Here is a 26,791-nt window from a genome sequence, read left to right on the forward strand (position 1 = left end):
TCTTTTTCTATTTAAATATTTTACTTATTTATTTGAGAGAGAGAGAGAGAGAGAGAGAGAGAGAGCGCGCCCAAGCATGGGGAGCAGCAGGCCAAGGGAGAGGGAGAAGCAGGCTCCCTGCTGAGCAAGGAGCCTGATGCTGGACTCAATCCCAGGAGCCTGGGATTATGACCTGAGCCAAAGGCAGACGCTTAACCCATTGAGCCACCCAGGCTCTCCTCAGTCATGTCTTTAATTGGTAGCATGAAATCTTAATTCTCCCTGTGCCTAGGAAGGTGACTTTGTACAACCTCAACGGAAATTGTCTTTTATAAGTCAAATGATGGAATGAAAATATGAAGTGATCTCTCAAGCTCACAAATACTATGGAATGCTTAAATTATAAGGTCAGGTAGAATCCTGTGGTCCGTTGCTAATACAAAACGCTCCCAAGAAGTATAACCTACAAATGGAAACTAATGTGAATCTAATATCATTAGGGTGGAATTATACTTTTTAAAACGATTGTATGTATGTATGTGTGTATTTAAGCAGGGGGTGGGCAGAGACACAATGAGGAAGAGAGAATCCCAATCAGACTTCCTGCTGAGGGTAGGATCCTACTGGGGGGAATGACCTCACAACACTGAGATCATGACCTGTGCTGAAATTGGGACTGGAACACTTAAATGACTGAACCACCCAGGCACCCCTGGGTAGAATTTTACTTTTGAAGAAGTCTCTGGACACCATACAGTCCACAAGGTCAACATTTGAAAACTTTTTCTTTATTCTATTTTTTTAAAAAGCTTTTAGAGAAGCTATAGAACAATGAGAAAGAATGAGAAAGCATACTCTTTGTATTGGAAGGATTAATCATTATTTTCCAGAGAGAAAATAAGAAATAATGAATTTAAAACAGAGAGACCAAAAGGAAACGAAACGAAACCAAAAAGGTAAGTGTAGTTTTGATAAGATATCCAGGAAATTTTGGCTCCTTTCTATTTCTTTCTCTTCTTTCTTTGTTTCTTCTTTCCCTCTTTTGGTAGGAGAGTGCGTTGAGCAATGAGGAATTATTCTAGCATACAAAGTAGTAAATATTCTTAAATTGGCAAGGATCCGGGACTACAAGCCAGAATAATTACAAAACAATTCCAGTAGAACACGGCTTTGCCAAGAGCTTTATATAGTCTGAATTGAGCTACTCAGGAGGGTGACCACATCTCTGCTAAGCCCTGCTGTACCTCTGCCACTGTGGTGCAAGTGCTACCCTGGGCACTCACTGTGGGGATGACCAGGGCCCCTCCCCTCACTGCCACTAATGCATAGCACATTCTAATGAGACACCAATTACATAATATGATTTCAGGGCAAAAGATGTCATACTTAAGGAAGACAAAAATATGGTCATTGAAGTAAGTTACTATATATTTCTGGAGTATCAGTAGGAATCCAGAGCTACTTTATGCAAATTCCAAAAGTAGAACCAGATTCATGTACGACAGCACATCTTAACCTCTAATCCTTAAAGAGCGTTTTAAGAGGAGAGCTTGGGAAATGCTGACAAAGTTTAAGGTTAGGTATAGATGATGAAGCTAAGAGAAAAAGGATATAACGTCATCTCAATCACAATATGATTTTTTTTGGTGCTCACAGTCAAAGAGATAAAATACCAATGACTAAAGAAAAGCAACTTTTCAGAAAACCTGCCTAGACTAAACACAAGTAGTTTAATAGGACTATAATAATAAAGAAGTAAAGGTGAGTTCATATCCTGCTGTGTGGCCTCCTTTCAGGAATCTATGTTAGTCATGATAACATTATAAAGAATCCAGGTATAATCCAACACATCTAAGAGCATTTCCTCCTTGACACTGCATACTGGCTCTCCTTTGTTTCTTGCTTGTACATACAAACACACACATCCACATAGAAACGCACACTCATTTGTACAAATATACTGATAAAGGAAATCAATCTCATATCAATTGTATACTCCAAAGGAAAGAGGGATTAGATCTATTATAAATAACACTGATGAAAAGGGGATGGAGGCTCCTGAAAAGGTATAAATAGAATTACCATTTGGTCCAGCAATAAGACTTATAGGTCCATATCAAAAAAGAATTGAAATTAGGACACCCATCTTCCTGACATCGCTATTCACAAGAGCCACAAGGTAGAAACAACCCAAGTGTCCGTTGATGAAGAGATCAGTCGATGAAATGCCGTATATGCACACAATGGAATAATACTCAGAAGAAAATTTTAACATGTGCCATCATGAATGAACCTTAAGACATTATGCTGAGTGAAATGGGCCATTTACAAAAAGACAAATACTGTATGATACCAGTTCTAGAGGAATCTAGACTGGTCAGATTCATAGAAATATTATTTTTGGCGGTGTAATACTTCCTTTTTAAAATTTTTTTGTATATTTTTTATTGTAGTTCAGTTTGCCAACATATTCTATAACACCCAGTACTCATCCTGTCAAGTGTCTCCCTCACCTACTTTCACCCAGTCACCCCCCACCCACCACCCCTTCCACTTCCCCTTGATCATTTCCCAGAATTTGGAGTCTCTCATGTTCTGTCACCATCTCTGATTTTTCCCACTCATTTTATCTCTTTTCTCCTTTAATCCCTTTCACTATTTTTATATTCCCCAAATGAATGAAACCATATAATGATTGTCCTTCTCTGATTGACTTACTTTACTCAGCATAATAACCTCCATTTCCATCCTTGTTGAAATAAATCATGGGTATTTATCATTTCTAATGGCTGAGGAATATTCCATTGTATATATAGACTATGTCTTCTTTATCCATTCATCTTTTGGAGGACAGCAAGGCTCCATGGTTTGGCTATTGTGGCCATTGCTGCTATAAACATCGGGGTGCAGGTGTCCGGGCATTTCACTGCATCTTTATCTTTGGGGTAAATCCCCAGCAGGGCAATTGCTGGGTCGTAGGGCAGGTCTATTTTTAACTCTTTGAGGAACCTCCACACAGTTTTCCAGAGTGGCTGCACCAGTCCACATTCCTACCAACAGTGCAAGAGGGTTCCCCTTCTCCACATCTTCTCCAACATTTGTTGTTTCCTGTCTTGTTAATTTTCCCCATTCTCACTGGTGTGAGGTAGTATCTCATTGTGGTTTTGATTTGTGTTTCCCTGATGGCAAGTGATGCAGAGCATTTTCTAATGTGCTTGTTGGCCATGTCTATGGCTTCTTTGGTGAAATTTCTGTTCATGTCTTCTGGCCATTTCATTATTGGGTTGACATTTCTTGGATGTTGAGTTTGATAAGTTCTTTGTAGATCTTGGATACTAGCCCTTTGTCTGGTATGTCATTTGCAAATGTCTTTTCACATTTTGTAGGTTGTCTTTTAGTTTTGTTGATTGTTTCTGTTGCTGTGCAGAAGCTTTTTATCCTTATTAAGTCCCTATAGTTCATTTTGTTTGTTGCTTTTGTTTCCCTTGCCTTCGTAGAGGTATCTTGCAAGAAGTTGCTGTGGCCAAGTTCAAAGAGTGTATTGCCTGTGTTCTCCTCCAGGATTTTGATGGATTCTTGTCTCACATTTAGATATTTCATCCATTTTGAGTTTATCTTTGTGTGTGGTGTAAGAGAATTGTCTAGTTTCATTCTTCTGCACGTGGCTGTCCAATTTTCCCAGCACCATGTATTGAAGAGACTGTCCTTTTTCCAGTGGATAGTCTTTCCTGCTTTGTCGAATAGTAGTTGACAATAGAGTTGAGGGCCCATTTCTGGATTCTCTATTCTGTTCCATTGATATATGTCTGTTTTTGTGCCAGTACCACACTGTCTTGAGGATCACAGCTTGAAAACCGGCATTGTGATACCCCTGGCTCCGGTTTTCTTTCTCAATATTCCCCTGGCTATTCAGGGTCTTTTCTGATTCCACACAAATTTAAGATTTTTTTGTTCCAACTCTGAAAAAAGTCCATGGTATTTTGATAGGGATTGCATTAAATGTGTAAATTTCCCTGGGTAGCATAGACATTTTCACAATATTAATTCTTCAAATCTATAAGCATTGAATATTTTTCCATTTCTTTGTGTCTTCCTCAATTTCTTTCATAAGTGTTCTGTAGTTTTTCAGGTACAGATCCTTTATCTTTTTGGATAGGCTTATTTCTATGTATCCTAAGCTTTTGGATGCAATTGTAAATGGGATTGATTCCTTAATTTCTCTTTCTTCAATCAGTGTATAGAAATGCCACTAATTTCTGGGCATTTATTTTGTATCTTGCCACACTACCAAATTGCTATATGAGTTCTCGCAATCTTGGGGTGGAGTCTTTTGGGTTTTTTATGTGCAGTATCATGTCATCTGCGAAGAGGGAGAGTATGGCTTCTTCTTTGCCAATTTGAATGCCTTTGATGTCTTTTTGTTGTCTGATTGCTGAGGCTAGGATTTCAGTACTATGTTGAATAGCAGTGGTGAGAGTGGACATCCCCGTCTTGTTCCTGATATTAGGGGAAAGGCTTCCAGTGTTTCCCTATTCAGAATGATATTTGCTGTGGGCTTTTTGTAGATGGCTTTTAAGATGCTGAGGAATGTTCCCTCTATCCCTACATTCTGAAGACTTTTGATCAGGAATGGATGCTGTATTTTGTCAAATGCTTTCTCTGCATCTATTGAGAGGATCATATGGTTCTTGTTTTTTTTTTTTTTCCTCATTGATATGGTCTATCATGTTGATTGTTTTATGAATGTTCAACCAGCCTTGCATCCTGGGGATAAATCCTACTTGGTCATGGTGAATAATCTTCTTAATGTATTGTTGGATCCTATTGGCTAGTATCTTGGTGAGAATTTTTGCATCTATGTTCATCAGGAATATTGGTCTATAATTCTCCTTTTTGGTGGGGTCTTTGGTTTTGGAATTAAGGTAATGCTGTCCTCATAAAACAAGTTTGGAAGTATTCCATCCCTTTCCATCTTTCCAGAACTTTAGTAGAATAGGTATTGTTTCTTATTTAAACGTTTGATAGTATTCCTCTGAGAAGCCATCTGGCCCTGGACTTTTGTGTCTTGGGAGGTTTTTGATGACTGCTTCAATTTCCTTCTTGGTTATCAGCCTCTTCAGGTTTTTATTTCTTCCTATTACAGTTTAAGTAGTTTGTGGTTTTTCAGAAATGTGTCTATTTCTTCTAGATCACTTAATTTATTGGCGTATAGCTACTCATCATATGTTTTGTATTTCCTTGGTATTTGTTGTGATTTCTCCTAATTCATTCATGATTTTATTAATTTGAGTCTTTTCTCTTTTGTTTTTAATAAGGTTGGCTAAGGGTTTATCTATCTTATTAATTTTTTTTATAATAAATTTATTTTTTCTTGGTGTTCATTGGTGTTCAATTTGCCAACATACAGAATAATACCCAGTGCTCATCCCGTCAAGTGCCCTCCTCAGTGCCCATCACCCATTCACCCCCACCCCCCGCCCTCCTCCTCTTCCACCACCCCTAGTTCGTTTCCCAGAGTTAGGAGTCTTTATGTTCTGTCTCCCTTTCTCATATTAATTCTTACAAAGAACCAACTCCTGGTTTTGTTGATCTGTTCTACAGTTCTTCTGGTCTCTATTTTATTGAGTTCTTCTTGAATCTTTATTAACTCTCTTCTGCTGGGTGTAGGTTTTATTTGCTGTTCTTTCTCCAGTTCCTTTAGGTGTGATGGTAGTTTGTGTGTTTGAGTTTTTTTCCCAACTTTTTAAGGAATGCTTGTATTGCATGTATTTACCTATTAGGACTGCTTTTGCTCTATCCCGGAGATTTTGAATGGTTGTATCTTCATTTTCATTAGTTTCCATGAATCTTTTTAATTCTTCTTTAATTTCCTGGTTGACCCATTCATCTTTTAGCAGGATATTCTTTAACCTGCACGTGTGTGAGTTTCTTCCAAATTTCTTTTTGTGATTGAGTTCAAGTTTCAAAGCATTGTGGTCTGAAAATATGCAGGGGCGATCCCAATCTTTTGGTATCGGTTGAGACTTGATTTGTGACCCAACATGTGGTCTATTCTGGAGAAAATTCCATGTGCACTTGAGAAGAATGTGTATTCAGTTGCGTTCAGATGCAAAGCTTTGTAAATATCTGTAAAATTCATCTGGCCCAGTATATCATTTAAAGCCCTTGTTTCTTTGGAGATGTTGTGTTAGAATATCTGTCATTTGCAGAAAGCAATGTGTTGAAGTCTCCCAATATTAGTGTATTATTATCTAAGTATGTCTTTACTTTGGTTATTAATTGATTGATATACTTTGCAGCTCCTACATTAGCGGCATAAATATTCATGATTGTTAGATCCTCTTGTTGGATAGATCCTTTACATGTGATATAGTATCCCTCTTTCTCTCTTACTACAGTCTTTGGAATAAACTTTCACTTATCTGATATGAGGATTGCTACCCCAGCTTTCTTTTGAGGACCATTTGAATGGTAAATGGTAAATGGTTCTCCAACCTTTCATTTTTAGGCTGCAGGTGTCCTTAGGTCTAAAATGAGTCTCTTATAGACAGCAAGATGGGTCTTGCTTTTTTATCCAGTCTGACACCCTGTGTCTTCTGATGGAATCATTTAGCCATTCACGTTCACAGTTACTATTGAAAGATATGAATTTAGTGTCATCATAATACCTATTCAGTGCCTGTTTTTGTGGGTTATTTCTTTGGGCTTCCTCTTTCTTTTACTGAGTCCCCATTAATATTTCTTGCAGAGCCAGTTTGGTGTCATATTCTTTCAGTTTCTGCCTATCTTGGAAGCTCTTTATCTCTCCTTCTATTCTGAATGAGAGCCTTGCTGGATAAAGTATTCTTGGCTGCAGGTTCTTCTCATTTAGGACCCTAACTATATCCTGCCAGCCCTTTCTGGCCTGCCAGGTCTCTGTGGAGAGGTCTGCTGTTAATCTAATAGTTCTCCCCATATAAGTTAGGGATCTCTTGTCTCTTGCTGCTTTAAGGATTTTATCTTTATCTTTGGAATTTGCAAGTTTCACTATTAAATGTCGAGGTGTTGAACGGTTTTTATTGATATTAGGGGGGGACCTCTCTATCTCTGGGATCTGATTGCCTGTTTCCCTACCGAATTAGGGAAGTTCTCAGCTATGATTTGTTCAAATATGCTTTATGTCCCTCTGTCCCTCTCGGCACTTTCTGGAATCCCAATTATATGTAGATTTTTCCTTCTGAGGTTATCATTTATTTCCCTTAACTTTTTTCATGGTCTTTTAATTGTCAGCTTCTCCCTTGCCATCAATTTGTCTTCTATGTCATTCACTCATTCTTCTACCTCATTAACCCTTGTCGTTAGGACCTCCAGTTTGGATTGCATCTCATTTAATTTGTTGTTAATTTTGGCCTTATTAGATCTAAATTCTGCAGTCATGAATCTCTTGATTCCTTTATGTTTTTTTTTTTTCCAGAGCTACCAGTAGTTTTATAATTGTGCTTCTGAATTGCTTTCTGACATCGAATTATAATCCAAATTCTGTAACTCTGTGGCAGATAGTACTGTTTCTGATTCTTCCTTTTGTGGTGGGTTTTTCTTTTTAGTCATTTTGCTTATTGCAGAGTGGTGGTATGAGCGGGGTGCGTTAAGAATATCAACCACGATGTAAGTAAATTTCATCCTAGATGATTCTGCCGAGGTCAGAGACCAGAAATTGAAAACAAAGATCAGAACAAAATAAGAACAGGAGCACTAAAGTGAAAAACAAATTTTAAAACAAAGTAGTAAAAAATAAAAGACCAAGTAATCCCAAAGAAGAAGAGAAAAAAAAAAAGAAAGAAGAAAAAAAATTAGAAGAAAAAAAGGAGGGTCTGGGAGATGGTGGTGGTGACAAAGTTATATTGGAAGGAGAATGTAGTCTACATGAGGGGTTCTAGAAGGTAATCCTCTTTTTTCTGAGTGTATTAAGTCTGTATATTTGAAGATGGTCAGTCCCAAATTTATATAAACCAGAAATACTTGTAGAAGACCCCAACATTGACTGCCAAAACATAAATGAGATAAAAGAGGGGGGCAGAATGGGAATGAGGAATGTCACAGAATGAACCAGCACGGTTTACCCCCTGGTTCTGGGTGCATGCTGGTCATGTTTTAGAAGGTATTAACTTCTGTCATTATAGAACAAAATGAGGCAGAGAAAACAAAAATCACAAAACAAAACAAAAAAAATATCTTGCATATCTCCCAAAATTAAGTTGAGTGTGTTAAAGGGAATCTAGAAATGGAAAATATGTCCAGGGCCTGTAATTGTAGAAATATGAATATCAAAAAGGCAGAATCTTTAAAATGAAGAAGTGGTAAACTATTGTAGTTAAGGTGGGAAAAAAGAAAAAAAAAACATTGGAAATTTACAGTCTGATTTAAAAACGAGTTGTACGGAAAAAGGAAGAAAAAATATAAAAGAGGGGGTACTCTCTGGTTCTATATACTGTAAATCCCTCGACTTCCCCTGGCGCTTCCCAGTGCTGCTCAGTGCAGAACTTGCTCTTGCCCTGTCCTCCAGCTGGTCTTCTGGGGCAGGTGCTGCTGTGCTGGTTCTCAGGTGTGTGCACCTGGGGGGGCTGCCCCCCCACCCCCCGCCAAGTGCACGGCCCAGTGGGAGCTGTTCACCCCGTGAGGCCCCTGTTCCCTGGCGCCCACCACCCCCCCAGGCTCAGGGTGACCCCAGGAGGGACATCACCACTGGCGGTGGCCAGGTCCCCAGCCCTGGAGTCAGCTCCCCAGGAACCACCGCAGTCTCCCGGTCCGCAGGGGCCTGGGTGCTCCCGGGGCGGGGGGCGCTGCCCTGCACAGCTGGGGGCCCCGGGGCAGGAGCCTCCTCGCTGTCCTGGGCCCTCCCCGCCTCTGCCTGTCCCAGGGGGAGCAGGAGCCCTGCCGTGCCCCGGCGCCCTGGGTTGGGGCCTGTGCTGCTGGTATCATGCTCCCCGGGCCGCGGCTCCCGAAGGCAGCAGGTGCAGCACCCCCCCCAGCCCCGCCCGACCCCGGCTTCTCCCCGAGGCCCCCCCAGTCCCCGCCCTCTCCCAGCTCGGCCGCGGGGTGCAGCCTCTCCCCGGGCCCCCTCCTCCGTGAGTGACCCTGGGAGCCTGGAGGCCCCGCGGCCCCTCCCGGTCCTGCCCGAGGTCCCTGCGAGCGCTTCTCCGCGGAGGAATCGGGGGGTCGGTGAGGTTCCCGCTGCTCCGGGCGGGGCTCTCCGTCCTGGGGGCTCTCCCTGGGCCTCAGCCCGGCTCCCCGCGGGGCCTCCCCCACTGGTTCTTTTTTGCTTTATTTTTTTCTGCCTTCCTACCTTGTTAGAAGTGAAAACCCTTCTCTCTGTAGTGTTCCAGCTGTTCTCTCTGTAAATCTCAGGTCGAATTTGTATGTTTTCAGGGTAGTTTGAAAGTTATCTAGGTGAGTTCTTGGGGCCAGGTGAGGTGAGGACCCCTACTCCTCCACTATCTTGCCCTGCCCCCCCAGAATTTTTCTCTTTGAGATAAAAAGATATATTCTGTAACTAATGCTATAAGAATAAAATATCTAAGTTTTCTTTCTTTTTTAAAAGAAATTGAGTACATTTTGGGCGCCTAAGTGGCTCAGTCAGTTAAGGGCCTGATTTCAGCTTAGGTAGTCATGATCTCAGGTCCTGGGATGGACCCCCAAGTTGGGTTCCTTTCTCAGCAGGGAGTATGCTTGTCCCTCTGCTCCTCCCTCTGCTCTTGCTTCACTCTCTCAAATAAATAAATACAACCTTAAAAAAATTAAAATAAAAGAATGGAGTCATACCAAAAGGATATAGGAACCAATATATAAAAAAGTTTCCAAAATCTGGGACGCTTTGAACAATAAATTAAATAATGATAATAATTGAGTAAAATATATAAAATAAAATAAATGTATATCTTATACTGATAAAGTAAATAAATAATAAACAATCAGTTTCTTGAATTCCAATAAAAAACAGAAAGAAAAAAAACAAAAAGAATGAAAAAATTTTAATTCACTAGGTTTTCAATATTAACATTTTTACATAAATAATAAAATGTTCAAAAGTAGGAATCCTTATTCAGATGTTGTCAATTATCCTGCTAGTGTTCTTTTTTCTTTCTGATACACGATCTAGGTTCCCTTCTTGAATTATCTTGCCTAGTGTCCTCACTCTTTTCAAGTTGTGACAGTTGCCACAGTCTTTCCTTAACTCTTATTTAAGAAGAGTATTGTCTGGTTGCTATTTTTAGACACTCCTTTAATTTGGGTTTTTCTGATATTTTCTCATACTAAAGTGAGGTTATACATCTTTGGTAAGAATGCTATAGAAGCAATCTTGTGTCCTTCACTGTGTGGCACATCAGGAGGCACATAATATGGATAGATTAATCTTAGTGACAATAATTCTGATCACTTAGTTAAGATGGTGTCTGCCAGGAGCCTCCTTATGTAATTAATAAATATCTTCTAAGAAGATGCCATGAGACTATGCAAATCACAGTAACCATATGTTTATGCATATTTTTGCGACCTTTTACCGTAAAATTCCAATTAACAACTGCAGAAGAATAACAAAAGTGGTAAATCACTATTAGGCAAACACCACACTAATAATCCCTGCAGGGTATACAGAAGTCTTTATAATTCATTTGTAATTTTCATAAATCTAAAATGATTATTAAAAACTTAAAAGAAACTGGGGGATTTGGTTGAAAGAACTTTAATATAGGAATTAGTCATGCAGGCCAGTTGTAGGAAAAGGGGCCAGCTTTAAACAGCAGAAAGGGAGTTGAGAGAGGAGACACCAAGTTGGTCAAACCCAACAACTAGATTTGGTTATCTGAGTTTATTCTCCATGTTTCTTGACCAGTCTATCATATTTTCTATTCCACGTTTTTTATTCAGAACTTAATTATATATCATGTCTTTGATTTCTCTTCTGGGTTACTGTTTATTTCAATAGCTGTGTCTACTCCTTTGATTTCATTCGTTGAATTTATAATTTCTAGAAATTCTCTTTGGCTCTTTAGCAAATTATCACAATTATTCTTTTTCATCTCTTGTTCCTTGCTAATGTTTTCAGTTTCTGCGTTCATACTCAAACATATTGAACAACATAATTTTATATATTTCATTTAAATAATAATGTTTAAAATTACTGTGTTAATATTTGGGGTTTCTGTTGGTTTTGCTGGTTTGCAGTCATGAGATGTTGTTTCCTTATACACAAATTCTAATTGTGCAGGGTTGATTGGCGATTTGACCCTAGATTTATCTTTGCATCTTTTAAACAATTCTGCTTTGGATCTTCTCTTTAACACAACAGAAAAACTCTCAAGGGATTTGAAATTTCAATATGTCCCTGTCAAATATTTTGATATAATTTTGTAATTGAATATAACATTGATAAAACCATGTCATACTTCTTGGAACAGAGATACATTAGTATTCTCTGTTACTTCCAAGTGATACTCTTCAACCTGTAAATACCACTCTTAAAGACTTAGCTAAAGCATTATATCATCATTCTCTTCTTCCACTAAGCAACCTCCTTTATGGGCTTGCCCTCCCTAATTCCTTCTAACCATCTAAGATCCATCTCCCTCCTGTGTGTAGAATAAGTATTGGTTGAACTGACATTTTTGCAGCAACCTGTGAAGTCATTTTGAACTGGAAATGATTTTTCTTGTTTATGCCCTGTGCATAGTACAGAATCTGGTATACACGGTGTGCTAAAAATTGCTTTGGGAGAGTATGAAGTATTAAAGGATTTGTAAAGGAATTCAAATTGGGTTAAATATAGATGGACAATCATCATATAGTTTCATCATATGGTTTCATCATATGGGGAACTGAGTGGGAAAAATTAGAGAGGGAGACAAACCATGAGAGACCCCTAACTCTGGGAAACAAAGGGTTAAGGAAGGGGAGGTGGGTGGGGGGATGGAGCACTGAGGAGGGTACTTGATGGGATGAGCACTGGGTATTATACTATATGTTGGCAAACTGAATTTAAATTTAAAAAATGTACAAAAAAAGAAAATATAGATGGACAACTGAACATAACATGTATATTTCTAAATATTACCCCTCCGTTGAGATTTTGGTGTTTACGTCAAGTCAATATTTCCACAGACATGTCCAGTTATTAACTCACACACACTACAGGTCACAAATCTTTCCACAGACACTATTCATTTAGTGCCTCATGGTTTTGCCTGTCATTATCATACTCTGGTTGCTCAAACTATAAACTGAGAACTTCTTTGTTTTTTAATTACCAACCATTTCTCACTTCTCCTGAACTATAAGGCATCATTCTATGCTTTCCTTTCATGAACCAAAATTATATTCTCCCTGGTATTCACATCAGATTTTGTTTTCCTAATATTTACTTTTAGCCCCTTACACATGTATTTTTTCTATAACATTCAAATCCTATTTATTTATTTATTTATTTAATTTTAATAATTTTACTTTATTGATTCATGACAGATATATAAAGAGAGGCAGAGACACAGGCAGAGGGAGAAGTAAGCTTTCCATGGGGACCCAATGTGAGACCCGATCCTGGAACCCTGGGATTATGACCTGAGTTAAAGGCAGACACTCAACCACTGAGCCACCCAGGCATCCCTCAAATCCTATTTATAAGCTAGAATAGTTTCATTATAGGACACCTATGATCATGTTCTGAATCTCAGTTGCAAATCTGAGTAGACTTCTTTAATGGAAATTAAAATGGAACCCAAAGTACAAGATCCAAGGCTCTCCAAAGTGTCCTGTCTTAAATAGTATTTTCCTTGTGTGCACTGTCCTATGTTGGCTTTCACTCTAAACATACTGAACTGATAACTCTACACATAAATGGTCATGATTCCCATATCAGCATTCTTTTTTTCCTTTTCTTCAATTCACCTTCAGAACCCTCCTTCTGTCACGTTTGCTTCTGGGCTCAGGTGAAATGCACCCTCCATCTTGCAGCTTTGTGTGATTTTTTTTCACATTAGAGTGACAGCATCTTCTGAGGCCCTGAAATGCTGTACTTTAATCTACTATTTAGCACATTCCTCTTGTGACTATGTGATGTATGCATCTTACTCATATACTAGCATGTAACCAATTTTATGTCAAGGCTTACATTTTTGTTTCCCAAATTATCAATCATCATGTTCCATAAGATGTACTATATTATCTACTAGACTTGCTTAAATGGATTATTCTTTTATATTTAAAAATTGTCAATTAAAATATATCATTTTTTGTTTTAATATATTTAAAATGAACTCCTAAAATACTGCAGCCATTTCCTCTAACATATTTAAATATTTCATATCTCCTTTTAGACAAATACTCTATAAGACTGTGCCTCGTCAACAACGACAAAGTGCTGTCACATAGTGTCATTTCTTAACTCTAGAAATTAATTTTTAACTTGATCTGTATCTAAATTGCCTCTTCACTCTGTGCCCAGTAAACATTTAACTTCTGTAGAGCAGTGTGTAAGGAACCTACTGTCATGATGTCTACAAAATGGATTTCAGCAATTGTGCTGCTGCAGCTCTGCTACACTGGCTGTGGATTCTGTGGGAAGGTCCTGGTGTGGCCCTGTGACATGAGCCCTTGGCTCAATATAAAGATTATTCTGGAGAAACTCACAGAAAGGGGCCATGAGGTGACTGTGTTGGTGTCTCCACAGAGTTTCATCATTGACTACAACAAGCCTTCCACACTGAAATTTGAGGTGATCCCCATGCCACACGACAGAGAGGCTGCTGAAAAGTCGCTAGATCATTTTTTAGACATAGCTACTAATGTTATGCCAACATTGTCACACTGGCAGTCAGCATTAAAACTGGACGAATTCTTATTTCAAGATGATGGAAATTTCAAACTGTGTGAGACTGTAGTTTACAACCAGTCAATCATGAAGAAACTCCGGGAAGCTAACTACAATGTAATGGTCATAGACCCTGCATTACCCTGTGGAGAGCTGATTGCTGAACTACTGGGGGTCCCTTTTGTGTATACGGTAAGGTTCTCTATTGGTGACACTGTGGAAAAATACTGTGGGAAGCTTCCAGCTCCACTTTCCTATGTTCCTGTTACCATGGCGGCACTAACAGACAGAATGACTTTTCTGCAAAGGGTAAAAAATTTAATGTACTCCATTTTCTTTAAGTTCTGGATCCACCAACATGACAATCCATTTTGGGACCAGTTTTACAGTGAAGTATTAGGTAAGTGATTGCTTTTCATTCTAAAGTAGTTGTGTAAAGAAACTTAGGTGGTTTAAAAAAAGTCTAGGAAAATGAAGAGTATATTTTTAAAAGTTTCAATTCCACATAAACCTTTATAAGTGATAGCAATGAACTGTTATCCACAATCAATTGGGAGGACGAGGCAAGAAATATCTTGGAATGGTTACCCTGTCTTTACAGTCATCTAACCAGTTTGTAAGGTACCGTGATACTTAATAGATTGTTATCAAAACAAAATATAAAACACTAATAAATGTCAGTCTAACGGAAGGTATAATTTTTTTATCAGATATAGGATATCGCAAATGAGTCTTGTATACTGAGTTTTCATAATGGAAGAGATTTGACATTTTATTGGTTAAAGAAGTGTAATATTTGTTGTAAAAGTAAGATAATCCTTTTGCCTGACTGTGGCAACAAACTGAAGCCTGAACTGTATTAACAACGGATTAACTTTGGCATATATAATTTCCTTTGTCTGAATTTTGACCCACAAATTTTGAGACTCATTAATTATTACATTTAAAATGTATATTATTCTCTCCTGTTGGGCCAGAGTCTTTGCCATTCATCTCTCTCTCTTTTTTTTTTTTTTTTTTTTTTTAAACACGGAATGAAACTTCATTAGTCTTACGTGAACTGTTTCATCATAGCTGGTCATACTGAAAAGTTTTCTAGAAGCTTTATACTCCTTAAGGGAGTACTACACAGAAACTAGAAAAATTAAATGGAAAACTAAAAAAGTTAATAGCTTGAGTTGTTGAAAGATAGCCCTTTTTAAGTTACTAATGACACATATTCTATTTTATCTGATTGCTTTTTCTTATAAGGAATGGTTTTGCTTTGCAATTTTCATATGTTTGGCTCTCATTTGATTCCATCAACTGAGGTTGGCTTCCACTCCCAACTATTTTTGAGAATCTTGGTGTTGCCAAGTCTGGTTTCTCTGGGATATTGGATTAAGGCCCACTCTTAGGACCTCATTCTAATATAATTACTTCTTTAAGGTATCTAATTCAAAAATATGATTAGATTTCAACATGAATGTTAGAGGAACACAAGTCAGTCTGGAACACTGACTTTCCAATACATACCTTGTTTCACAAACAATATATTCAAAGGAATAAATTTTAGAACTCCTTAGCTTTATACATGATTTAAGTTTATACTGTGCTGATTTCACTGCAAATAATTTGAGAACCAGGAAGCACAACGTGGGTGTAGGTAGTGTGTTGGGTTCTATGGATTTAAAGTAAAGAAGACAGGATTTTGGTCTCAATTCTATTCTCATAAATAAATGCAAGATATAGAAAAATAAATATGTTCTGTTAATAAGAGAAACTTTTCCAGGGCTATCGATGAATTTTTAGTCCATTTGTCATATTATGCATAAAGAGGGGAAAGTTATAGGATTCTCTGTATAAATATTATGGAATAGATGTAATCCTTAGGATCTATGGCAAATGTTTAACTCTGTCATCTTTAGTAGGCTTGTTTGTTTGTTGTATGTACTTTTGTTGATTTTCAATCCTGCATTCTCTCATATTCTTTATCAGGAAATTCTGAATATACCATGACCAAAGCTTCCTTGTCAATCTCATAATAAAAATAACTAATAAAATGGCTGAAAAATTTAAACAGAACAAAAATATATATAATGAATAATAATTGGCTTCGTATTTCTCTACATAAGCACTCTTAACTATTCTGGTCTTTATATCAAGATATTATCTGTGCTTCATTAAACATAAATATTTATTAAATACATCTTTTCTTTCTTCTTTGTCATTAGGAAGGATGACTAAATATTCATTTTTGCCTTTCTTTTCACTGAATCTAGATTTGATATCTTTCTGCAGAATATTTTAAAATTTACATTATTCTTTACATTCACTTATAGTATTAGTTTTAATGGATGTAAAAATCATTGAACTAGTCTAGTCATGATAGCTACTTGGGTTGTTCCAACTCTGGTATTACAAAAAAAGTTGTCCTAAATTTATTGCACTTATATCCTTGCCACAATGTTCTCTAAAATTGCTGAATCATTTAGCCCTTATCCTGAGATCTTTTTTGAGGTTGATAAAAATTATTCCATTTTCCTCAAGCCTGTTTATCTTAGTACCTGGAAGAACATTTTAGGGAATTTAAGCCTTTTTTCTATAATATGTGTACAAATATATTTTAAGCCCAATCAATTGATGTGGAAATTTTCAACTAATTTATGCAGACATAAAAATATTTTATATATATTTCAAAATATTATGCATCTACTTTCAGATTTTAGAAAATATCATACCAACAAAAGAATATGTAAAATGTAAGTGTACCATTGAAAGAAATAATAAACTTTTGTTTACTCTATAAGTAAGTTAGGAAATAGATTGTTGTCAGTATCTTAGAAACATGTTTTTTATAGTGGAAACTATAAACCTGACTCTGGTGAACATTTTGAACATTTAACATCTGCTATCTATATGTGATTCTTTCAAAACTTTATTGTTTAGTTTTTTGAATAGTGTACAAATACAGTTTGCTATTTATGCTCAATATCCTTTGGTGATGGAATCATGTATTTTCTCTCTTTTTTAAAAAGCTCTCTATATAGTGTTTTATTGTGTAACTACACCATGCCAATCTATGAATGGACATCTGGCTGTGTAAAGTGTTTTATGTAATGCTGCTGTTATGAACATTCTTGTATTTGTCACCTGTTGTATAAAAGCAATAGTATAAATAAGGTATAAGCTATATACATTTTCCCCTACCAGATAATCTCAGAGCTTCCTAAAAAATTTATACTTCAACAAACATTATGTAAATTTGTAGTTTATCTGTTAACAGGGCATTTTAGTCCCACTGCTCCATGTCTATTTTCTTTGAGTCTATTTATCTGACTGACCTACAACTAATATTTTAGGGAATTTAAGTCTTTTTTTTCTATAATATGTCTTGCAAATACGTTTTAAGCCCATCAGTTGACTTGGGGATTTTCAACTAATTTACACAGACATAAAAATATATCTCTCTCCACACCTTTTCAACACAATACTGAAGGTTCCTAACTAAAGGAATAAGACCAGAAAAGGAAATAATACAGAGACCAGAGATAGACCCAACCAAGGTAGTCCAGTGATATTTGACAAGGAAACAAATGTGGTACAATGGATAGTCTTTTAAGAAATGATGCTGGAAGCAATTGGACATCCACATGCAAAAAAAGAACACAAGTACAGGACTTACTCCCTTCACAAAATTTAACTAAAAATAAATCATAGATCTAAATGTAAAATGCAAAACTATAAAACTCCTGGAAGATAACCTAGAAAAAAACCTAGATGATCTTGGACATGGCAATGAGCATTTGTACACAACACCAAAGGCACAAAATAGAAATAATGAATATGTCAGACTTCATTAAAATTAAAAACTTCTGCTCTGTAAAAGACAATTTCAAGAGAATGAAACAATAAGACACTGATTGAGAGAACATACCTGATAAAGAATGTTATCTAAAATATTTTATAGGAGCCCCTGCATGGCTCAGTTGGTTAAGCATCCAACTCTTGATTACAACTCAGGTCATGATCTCAGGGTTGTGAGCTTGAGCCCTGAGTCTGGCTCCACACTGGGCATGGAGATTGAACTTCCTTAAGATTCCCTTTCTCCCTCTCTCTCTGATCCCTCTCAAAATATTTATGTATATATTAAACTCTTAGAAAGCCATAAGGAGACATACAACACAATTAAAAATGAAGCGAAGCAGAAACCTCAACAAAGAAGATACACAGTTGGCAAACAAATATGTAAAAAGATGCTCCATATCATGTGTCATGAGGTGAATGCAAATTAAAATAATGATACAGCACTACACATCTGTTAGAGTGGCCAAAATGCAGAATAGTGACAAATACCAAAATCTGGCCAGTTGTGGAACAGGAATTCTCATTTATTGCTAGTGGGAATGCAAAATGCTATAGCCACTTTGGAAGACATTTTGATGGTTTCTTACAAAACTGAGCATACTCTTACCATACTATCATACTCCTTGGCATGTACCCAAATAAGCTGAAAACTTTTGTCTGTACAAAAATGAGGCATGGATATTTATAGCAGCTTTATTCATATTTGCCCAAACATGGAAGCAACCAAGCTGTTCTCCAGTAGGTGAATGGAGAAACAGGTAGATCTAGATAATTAAATGTTATTCAATACTAAAAAGAAATGAGCTATCACACCAGAAAAAGACACTGAGAATCCTAAAATGCATATTACTAGGTCAAAGAATGCCACCTTAAAGGATAAATATTGTAGAAGTCCAACTATATGACATCGTGGGAAAGGCAAAACTAAGGAGACAATAAACCATCAGTGTTTTCTAGGAGTGAGAGGGGGTGGGGGAAGAGGGATGAAAAGGGAGAACACAAGGACTTTTAGGGCAAGTGAAAATACTCTGTTACCAGAATGATGGATAGTCAGATAGATATCATCCTACCTGTGTCCAGTCTCATAGAACGAACAATACCAGGAGTGTACTATAATGTAAACTACTGACTTTAGATAATTAGAATGTGCCAGTGTAAGTTCATTAAGTAATGAACTTATACCCGATGTACCACGATGTTTGCGGATATTAATAATGGAGAGTCTATGCATGTGTGAAGGCGAGAGCATGCGAAATATATCCGCCTTGGGGCACCTGGGTGGCCCAATGGTTGAGCCTCTGCCTTTGGCTCAGGTCATGATTGCAGGGTCCTGGGACTGAGGCCCACATCAGACTCCCTGCAGGGAGCTTGCTTCTCCCTCTGCCTGTGTCTCTGCCTTTCTCTCTGGGTTTCTCATGATATATATATATCTCCACCTTTCTCTCAATTCTACTGTGATCCAGAAACTGGTCTAAATAAGTAAAGTATTACTTTTTTAAACAGTGATCCAGAAATAATGTTTTTTTCCTCACTTGTTTTCAAAGAGAAATTAATAATCTTAGCCTAGAAAAGCTGTCTCTAGGTATCAACCCAGCTAATATGACTTCTCTCTGAGAGACTGGTAACTGTCCACTGAAATTCTCTTCTATTTATCTTGCTTATAGTAAGACATTTTGCTATGAATTCAGACTCTTTGAAATTAAAAGCCACCTTAGTAGACTCATCATGTAGGTTTATAACACTCTATTCAAACATTAGCAGTATTTACATAGTAACTCCAATTTAACAGCTCATTTATGTAATTCTGCACTCTGTTCCTAACTCAGTGTGTGTGAATCATTTAATTATAGGAAGAATTTGGTGGTTAATTTTAATTCTATATTTTTGTTTTACAATTCCTCAATATAACATTCAGAATGTGTTATGAAATTATGTGCCAATATTTGCATGCTTTTGTTTAATTTTATTCTTTTTACTTTTGTTTGATTCTGTATTTGTAACTGTGCACCACTGCTTCAAATAAAGAATTCTAGCAAATATTTAAGTTAGGTACTTCTCAAAATGTGGCCTATAAGTTATATGCAATAATTTCACCTAAGGAGGTGATAATCAAGACATGACATCATACATTGAACAAGACCTCTAATGTACAGAAATATTTTGACGTGGAACCTGTGAAGTGGTGTGTTTATCCAATCTCTGGTGTTTTCAAGTTGAATGTCCTTGAGAAATTCTTCTTCATTATCAAATTAAGACATTTGACTATATAACATCAGACATAAATTCAAACACCACAAAGCAATGACTAAAAAGAGGCTCTCCTGTCTGTGTTATATATGATCACCAATTTTGGTTATGATCTTTTAGAAAGGAAATTCTCATATGAATTTTTATTTGTTTAAATGGAAAACATGGGTTTTTCTTGGTTTCCACATATGGCTGATTTTGTAACTTGCAAATAATCATTCCTCCCCTTTACAATCTTCTAAAATTAATACTCAATATCTTCCTTTCAAAAAACATCTTTTAAAGGTAACACCGAAATAACTGTGTGATGTTGATGATATGTACATGTATATTTCACATTCCGAAGGGGGTTATATTGGGTACGAATTGTTCAGAAAATTCCTACTAATGAAATATTGGCAAATCAATTGTGGTGGACAGTGATGGGATTTGATTCAGGAAGGTAAAGTAAACAAATACTGGTGGGATTCTTTATCATTATGAGTGAACCAGAGACTATAACTGGCTGGGAGGTAGAGAAACAATCTGAATTGGAAGTTAAAAAAACATTGAGAGGGAATTTGTGTTGATACAATGGGGCTAATCTATCACCTGCCATTTAACTGGAGAGAAGCAAGAAGTATTAAATTTATCATGGAGTTGTGGTTAAATTTTTTATTGAATTTGTTTTTGTGAAAGTACACTTGCACATTACTTTCCCTACCTAAATATCCTCTGACCCACCCTCCTTCTCATTTCTCATCCTTCTCTTTCTTACTTCCTCTTTATTCCCTCCCTCTCTCCCTCTCTTCTCTACCTTCCTTCCTCCCTCTCTTCATCTCTATCCCTCTTTCTTTTCCTTTCTTCCTTCCTTTTCTTTCTCTTTCCCTCCTTATCATTTTAATTTTCCCTTCCTTTTAACATCTCAATGTGATAAATAATCTAGGAGACATAGACTTATCTTTTTCCTTATTAGCCTGTCAGTAAATTAGTGTAGATTGTATTCCAACAAATATATATACTGGTAACCTTTACTCGACTTTTTTTTTTTCTCCAGGAAGACCCACTACATTATGTGAGATTATGGGGAAAGCAGAAATTTGGTTAATCCGAACATATTGGGATTTTGAATTTCCTCGCCCATACTTACCTAATTTTGAGTTTGTAGGAGGGTTGCACTGTAAACCTGCCAAGCCATTACCTAAGGTAGGTCTATTACATTGGAGGATTTCTTTCGTATCTTATGATATATAATGCTGAGTTTTCTTTAAAGTATACTTCCTTGATAACAGACATATGCTGTTTTTTTGTTCCTAATCTATTTTGCAAAACATAAAGGTCTCTTATGATTGATATTACCTTTTTAGACTTCACGTTGATATTTTGGCTGAAGAAAGAAATAATTCAAGCGGCAAGTTAAAATAGCAGTGTGTCTACAGTTTGGGTACTGAATTGATGTAACAGTAAACTAAAGCTTTGGAAATACCCCAAAAGTTTGCGATAGTCTTCCTAACTTTCTAACTATGATGGAGTTATGAATTGGGACTGTTAATAACTGGCTGAATGATAATGATTTCATGAGAACCCTCAGGTAGATCCCAGAGTTTTGTCAGTAAGAAGAAAGTGTTGACAGAAGACATGGACACAGGTAGCACTTCTTGAAGAAAAGTGATCTCTACCAAGATAAAAAAAGAATTCATGGAAAAAAAATTTTTTTTGCGATGACAATGATGAATTCAGTTTTGGACCAATTCACTTTAAAGACTCAAAAGAATTTTCAGGTGGATATTTCTAGTAACCATTTGGATCATACAAGGTCTAGGTTTTAGCAGAGAGCATTCGAAACAGATTAGGAGTCATTGAAATAAAGAAGTCATAGAACTAAAAGACAGAAACACTGAATTCATTCTTTGTTTTTAATGTTATTTATTCATGAGAAACCCACAGAGAGAGGCAGAGACATAGGCAGAGGGAGAAGCAGGCTCCCTACAGGGAACCTGATGCGGGACTCAATCCCAGGGCCCCGTGATCACGATATGAGCCAAAGGTAAATGCTTAACCAATGAGCCACACAGGTGCCCCCAAACTGAATTTATTCTTTAGGACCATGTTGTCAGGTTTTTCTGAAACGAAAAGGAAAATTGTATACCACAATCCAAAGTTATCAACAAATAAATGTGGACAGTCAAAAATGTTGGAAGAAGACAATATGAGAAGTAATAGAGAATAATAGATAAACATAATAAAAATATTGTATTTAACTATCTTTATCAATAACTACCTTTATCAAGGGATTGAAGAGGTAGAGACTCATTTGCTTAGGATGTAGGTGAGTGAACTTAACCTCTGTAGAAGATTGAGGTTGAATAGTGTTCTCAGGAGGTTCTTGATTTCTATTTTGGGTAAGATATACATTTAGGTTTAAATTTTATTTTAGGATTCTGAATATGCTTTTATTACCAGTCAAGTTATGGCTGCACGTAAGCTCTATTAAGTGTTATTATAGCAGATAATAAAAAACCAATATCAAAGAAAAGTATGGAAAGAGACAAAACATATTCCTTGGCTCACAAGACAATACCTCATGCCACACTATTATATTCATCATGCCATCTTTACTTTTCATATGCACAATTTTACAAAACAACTCAGACACGTTTTACAACGGGGGGTGGATTATTCCATTCCAAACTCAATTGCTAATACAAACATTTGGGCAATATGAACACCAACATAGCTTATATCTCTGATGAAAAAGTTGTGCCAGGGATTGCATACACAGGAAGAAAGCAATGAAAGCCAGCCAAATCAAGAATCCAAATCTAACTGCTATATATATATATATATTTTGTGTGTGTGTGTTTGTGTATATATATATATATATTCAATCACTGTTTCAGGGAGGCAAATCAAAATGGCAAAATGCCAACTCCTGGGACTTCAGAGATATTCTCCCAATATTATCTAAGCTAAAATAGCAGTCCACTTTCATGTATAACATCATCCTTTCCCTAGTAATTTTAACAGCCTTGAATTGAGAAATGCATTGAGAAATAAATAAATATAATTGAGAAATTCAATAAATATATTGAGAAATATCACACCGAAGCCAATAATACTAACACAGGGAAAGCACGACAGATCTATACATGTTGATAATCACATGTATCACAAATCAAAAGACCTCAAAGAGACTTTGCAGTACCCAACTTGCATAACTCTAAGTAGTGACCAGAGGGTTTTATTTGTATAGGAGTTTATATTAACCAATGTGCTAAGGTTCAAATTAAGGGTGTATCAGCTATTTGTGAGAAGGTAGAGAAGCACTGTCTCATAAATGTTATCCTCATTTAAAACAACAACAACAACAGTTTTTTAACTTTTAAACTGTATTACTATATTGTCAATTCTAAAAAAAATCATTTTTACTCCAATTCATCAAAGAATAAACATGAGAAAATTATCCTGAAGTCCTAATAGAGAGTTAGATTGACTTATTAACAATTTAACGCAGGTAAACTGACATGCACGTTTTAAAAGTCTAGTTAGGACCCTTTTGTAGGCTTCTTACATGGAATATTTTTGAGTTTTCAAATATCTCTGCTGGTTCATAAAATTAAGCCTTGAGCATAAGAGTTCCATGAGCCATGGGAAGAGATGTCTCTTATTGCCTATTCACTTTGTATAATGGTTCAGTTTCTGATAGTTTTCAGAAACCTATTTCCTCTTAAAGATGCTAGATTGTTCTCTGTGGCAGAGAGTAGAACCAGTCTAACATCTCGGATACTTCTCTTGATATCTATTTTAGAAGTATAAGTGAAATCTTCCCCTGTGATCCTGCAGATTTATAATAAAGATAATTTTATCACTGTAGGGAATAGAGGAATTTGTCCGAAGTTCAGGTGAAGATGGTGTTGTGGTGTTTTCTCTGGGGTCAATGGTCAAAAATCTCACAGATGAAAAGGCCAATCTCATTGCCTCGGCTCTTGCCCAGATTCCACAGAAGGTTAGTACAACTTTGGGGCCTGGTGGATAGCCACTCTGCCAATTGGATAGAAAGTGTAATGAATAGGACTCTTTCTAGATCAACTCTGAAACACTGAGCATAACTGGTACCACCTTCAAGTAAAAATTTCTTAAAACATTAAATAGTATATTGGGGCACATTTAATTATTTTCTTAGTAAGTCTCTGCATTACTATGGAAATACATCTTTTCATACAATCATTTATTTTCAGTGAAGTGGAGATGACAATGTTAAGATCCCAAAAATCTTTTACTATTTGATATCTTATGACCTGCACTGACTATTCCCCAAAGTCTCAAGTGTGTTAGCTCCAGGTCCAGGAAAAGAGTGATGGTGTACATTAGAATAGACAGGAATTATGCTCAAGGATATACTTTATATTTTGAGGTTTTACTGAGACTATATCAATATCTAGTTGGTTTAAAAGTAGAAGCCTAATCTTTCTAATTTGAAATTTCTACAGTTAAAAACAGTTAAAAATCCTAATATTATTATTGAACAATATATATTTACTGATTTATTATATTCAATTAACTTGAAGTTTGTTGTCATTATAGTTCTAGATTTCTACTTTTTATAGATTCCTCTTCGTGACATACCCTAGGACTTTTTATGTTTGTATATTAGTTAAAATATATAAACCTCCATAATGGTAAGCATTACTAATTAGGGCTGTTAAGTCTTTGCTATTTATTTCTGCACTTTTTGCCACCCAAGGATGTGGAGAAAAATGCACTCTTTTGCATGGCTGGCAGGAATGGAAACTGGTGCAGTCACTCTGGAAAACAGTATAAAGGTTCCTCAAAAAGTTAAAAATAGAACTATACTATGATCCAATAATCATGCTACCGGGTATTTACCAAAAGAATGCCAAAAGACTAATTCAAAGGGGTACATACCTAGGTGTTTATAGCAGCTTTACAATAGCCAAGTTATGGAAGCAACCCAAGTGTCCATGGACAGATGAATGGCTAAAGAAGACATGGTGTTATGTAAGTGATGAATCACTCAATAATACTCCTGTAACCAACATTACACTGCCTGTTAACTAACTAAATGTAAATAAAAATTGAAAAAAAAAGATGTGCTATACATATACAATGGAATATTTTTTTCAGCCATACAAGAGAATGAAATCTTGCCGTTTGTAAAGACATGAGAGTTGCCAGAGAATATAATGCTAGGCAAAATAAGTCAAAGAAAGACAAATATCATATGATTTCACTTGTATGTGGAATTTAAGAAACAAAACCAATGAACATGGGGCAAAAGAGTGAGAGAGACAGACAGACAGAGAAACCAAGAAACAAACTCTTATAGAGAACAAACTGATGGCTACCAGAGGAGAGGTGGATGGGGGGATGGGTTAAATAGGTGGTGGGGATTAAGGCATGCACTTATCATGATGACTACTGGATGAGGTACTGAATTGTTGAATAAACTAAAAACTTAAAAAAAAAAAAAGAGTTCACCATCTATTAATATTTAATCTGAACTTAGTTTTACAGAGCTTGTTACTCTGCAACAAGTATGTAAGAAAAGGATAACATCTTAACAAGATACTTCATTAAATAGTGAAAGAAAGCAAACCTCCAGCTCTTCCTCCCTCAAACACTACAGAAGGGGAGAGAGGGAGAGGGAGAGGGAGAGGGAGAGAGAAGAAGGAAGAAGAAGAAGAAGAAGAAGAAGAAGAAGAAGAAGAAGAAGAAGAAGAAGAAGAAGAAGAAGAAGGAAAAGAAGAAGAAGGAGGAGAAAAGGAAGGAAGGAAGGAAGGAAGGAAGGAAGGAAGGAAGGAAGGAAGGAAGGAAGGAAGGAAGAGGGATGGAAGGAAGAAGAGAGGGAAGCAGGGAAGAAGCATACACTCATTCAACAAGCATACAATAAACACTTAAAGCTAAGTATATTTTTGGAAAACATTATGTTTGAAACATGAGAGTTAAGATGTCCTTATGACATTAATAAATTACCAGTTTTCATGTTCATTTCAATGCTATTTAAAAACCCCCATGCTCTGATTAAACTAGTCTTTTTATTTTTTTAATATCTCTTCACTTATAATGTCACACCTCAAAACTTTTAAGTGAGAAATGCAAAAATGATGAAACTATACTTAATAAACTATTAGTACAAACCCCCTTTGACAGGGTTAATGTAAACAGTCCTCCTATATCTCTGTGTTTGCAAACGACCCCTTATGTCCACTTCTCTCACTATCACATAAAGTAGTGGTGGGCTACCTAACTTACAAATAATTCTACAGCCCTAAGATGCCTTCACTGTGCGTTTTTACTTGCAAAATTAAAGCACTGTCTTTGACAGGTTTTATGGAGATACAAAGGAAACAAACCAGCCACGTTGGGAACCAATACTCGGCTCTATGACTGGATACCCCAGAATGATCTTCTTGGTAAGACTGAGGGGAAGAAAACCTGTACAGTTGGATAATGGGCAAGTAAAGTGGCTGTTTAGCAGCAAATACATTCAATGAATATTTAATAGATAAAATGTCACGTTTTAGGCTAAAATCAAAAACACACAAAACGAAAAATGTTGCTGAAGATGTGAAGAAAAAGGACCTCTCTTGCACTGCTGGTGGGAATGCAAACTGGTGCAGCCACTCTGGAACACAGTATGGAGGTTCCTCAAAAAGTAAAAAATAGGACTACCCCATGATCCAGTGATCACACTACTGGAGGTTTACCCAAAGAATACAAAAGAACAAATTCAAAGAGATACATGCACCCCTATATTTATAGCAGCATTATTTACAATAGCCAAGATATGAAAGCAGCTTAAGTGCCCATCGATTGCTGAATGGATAAAGAAGAAGTGGTATGTGAATACAATGGACTATTGTTCAGTTTTAAAAAGAA

The 26,791-nt window shown here is 36.6% G+C and overlaps 1 protein-coding gene across 4 annotated transcripts in view; it reads left to right on the forward strand.

Annotated features, from left to right (window-relative positions):
• Positions 1-250: 250 nt before the first annotated feature.
• Positions 251-26,791, forward strand: part of LOC119874464 (UDP-glucuronosyltransferase 2A3-like) — a 34,687-nt gene continuing 8,146 nt past the window's right edge. The window contains exons 1-5 of one of the 4 annotated variants that reach the window (XM_038556232.1): positions 251-935; positions 13,679-14,219; positions 20,949-21,097; positions 23,766-23,897; positions 26,238-26,325. In XM_038556232.1, the coding sequence (XP_038412160.1) occupies positions 13,733-14,219; positions 20,949-21,097; positions 23,766-23,897; positions 26,238-26,325 (856 nt within the window). In that variant the 5' untranslated portion in view covers positions 251-935; positions 13,679-13,732. Of the gene's footprint in view, positions 936-13,341; positions 14,220-20,948; positions 21,098-23,765; positions 23,898-26,237; positions 26,326-26,791 lie in introns of those variants that run through there. The other 3 variants (XM_038556231.1, XM_038556233.1, XM_038556230.1) reach the window with 3 other exon arrangements.

This window comes from Canis lupus, chromosome 13 (genome assembly GCF_011100685.1).
Source record: "Canis lupus familiaris isolate Mischka breed German Shepherd chromosome 13, alternate assembly UU_Cfam_GSD_1.0, whole genome shotgun sequence".
Taxonomy (NCBI): domain Eukaryota; kingdom Metazoa; phylum Chordata; class Mammalia; order Carnivora; family Canidae; genus Canis; species Canis lupus.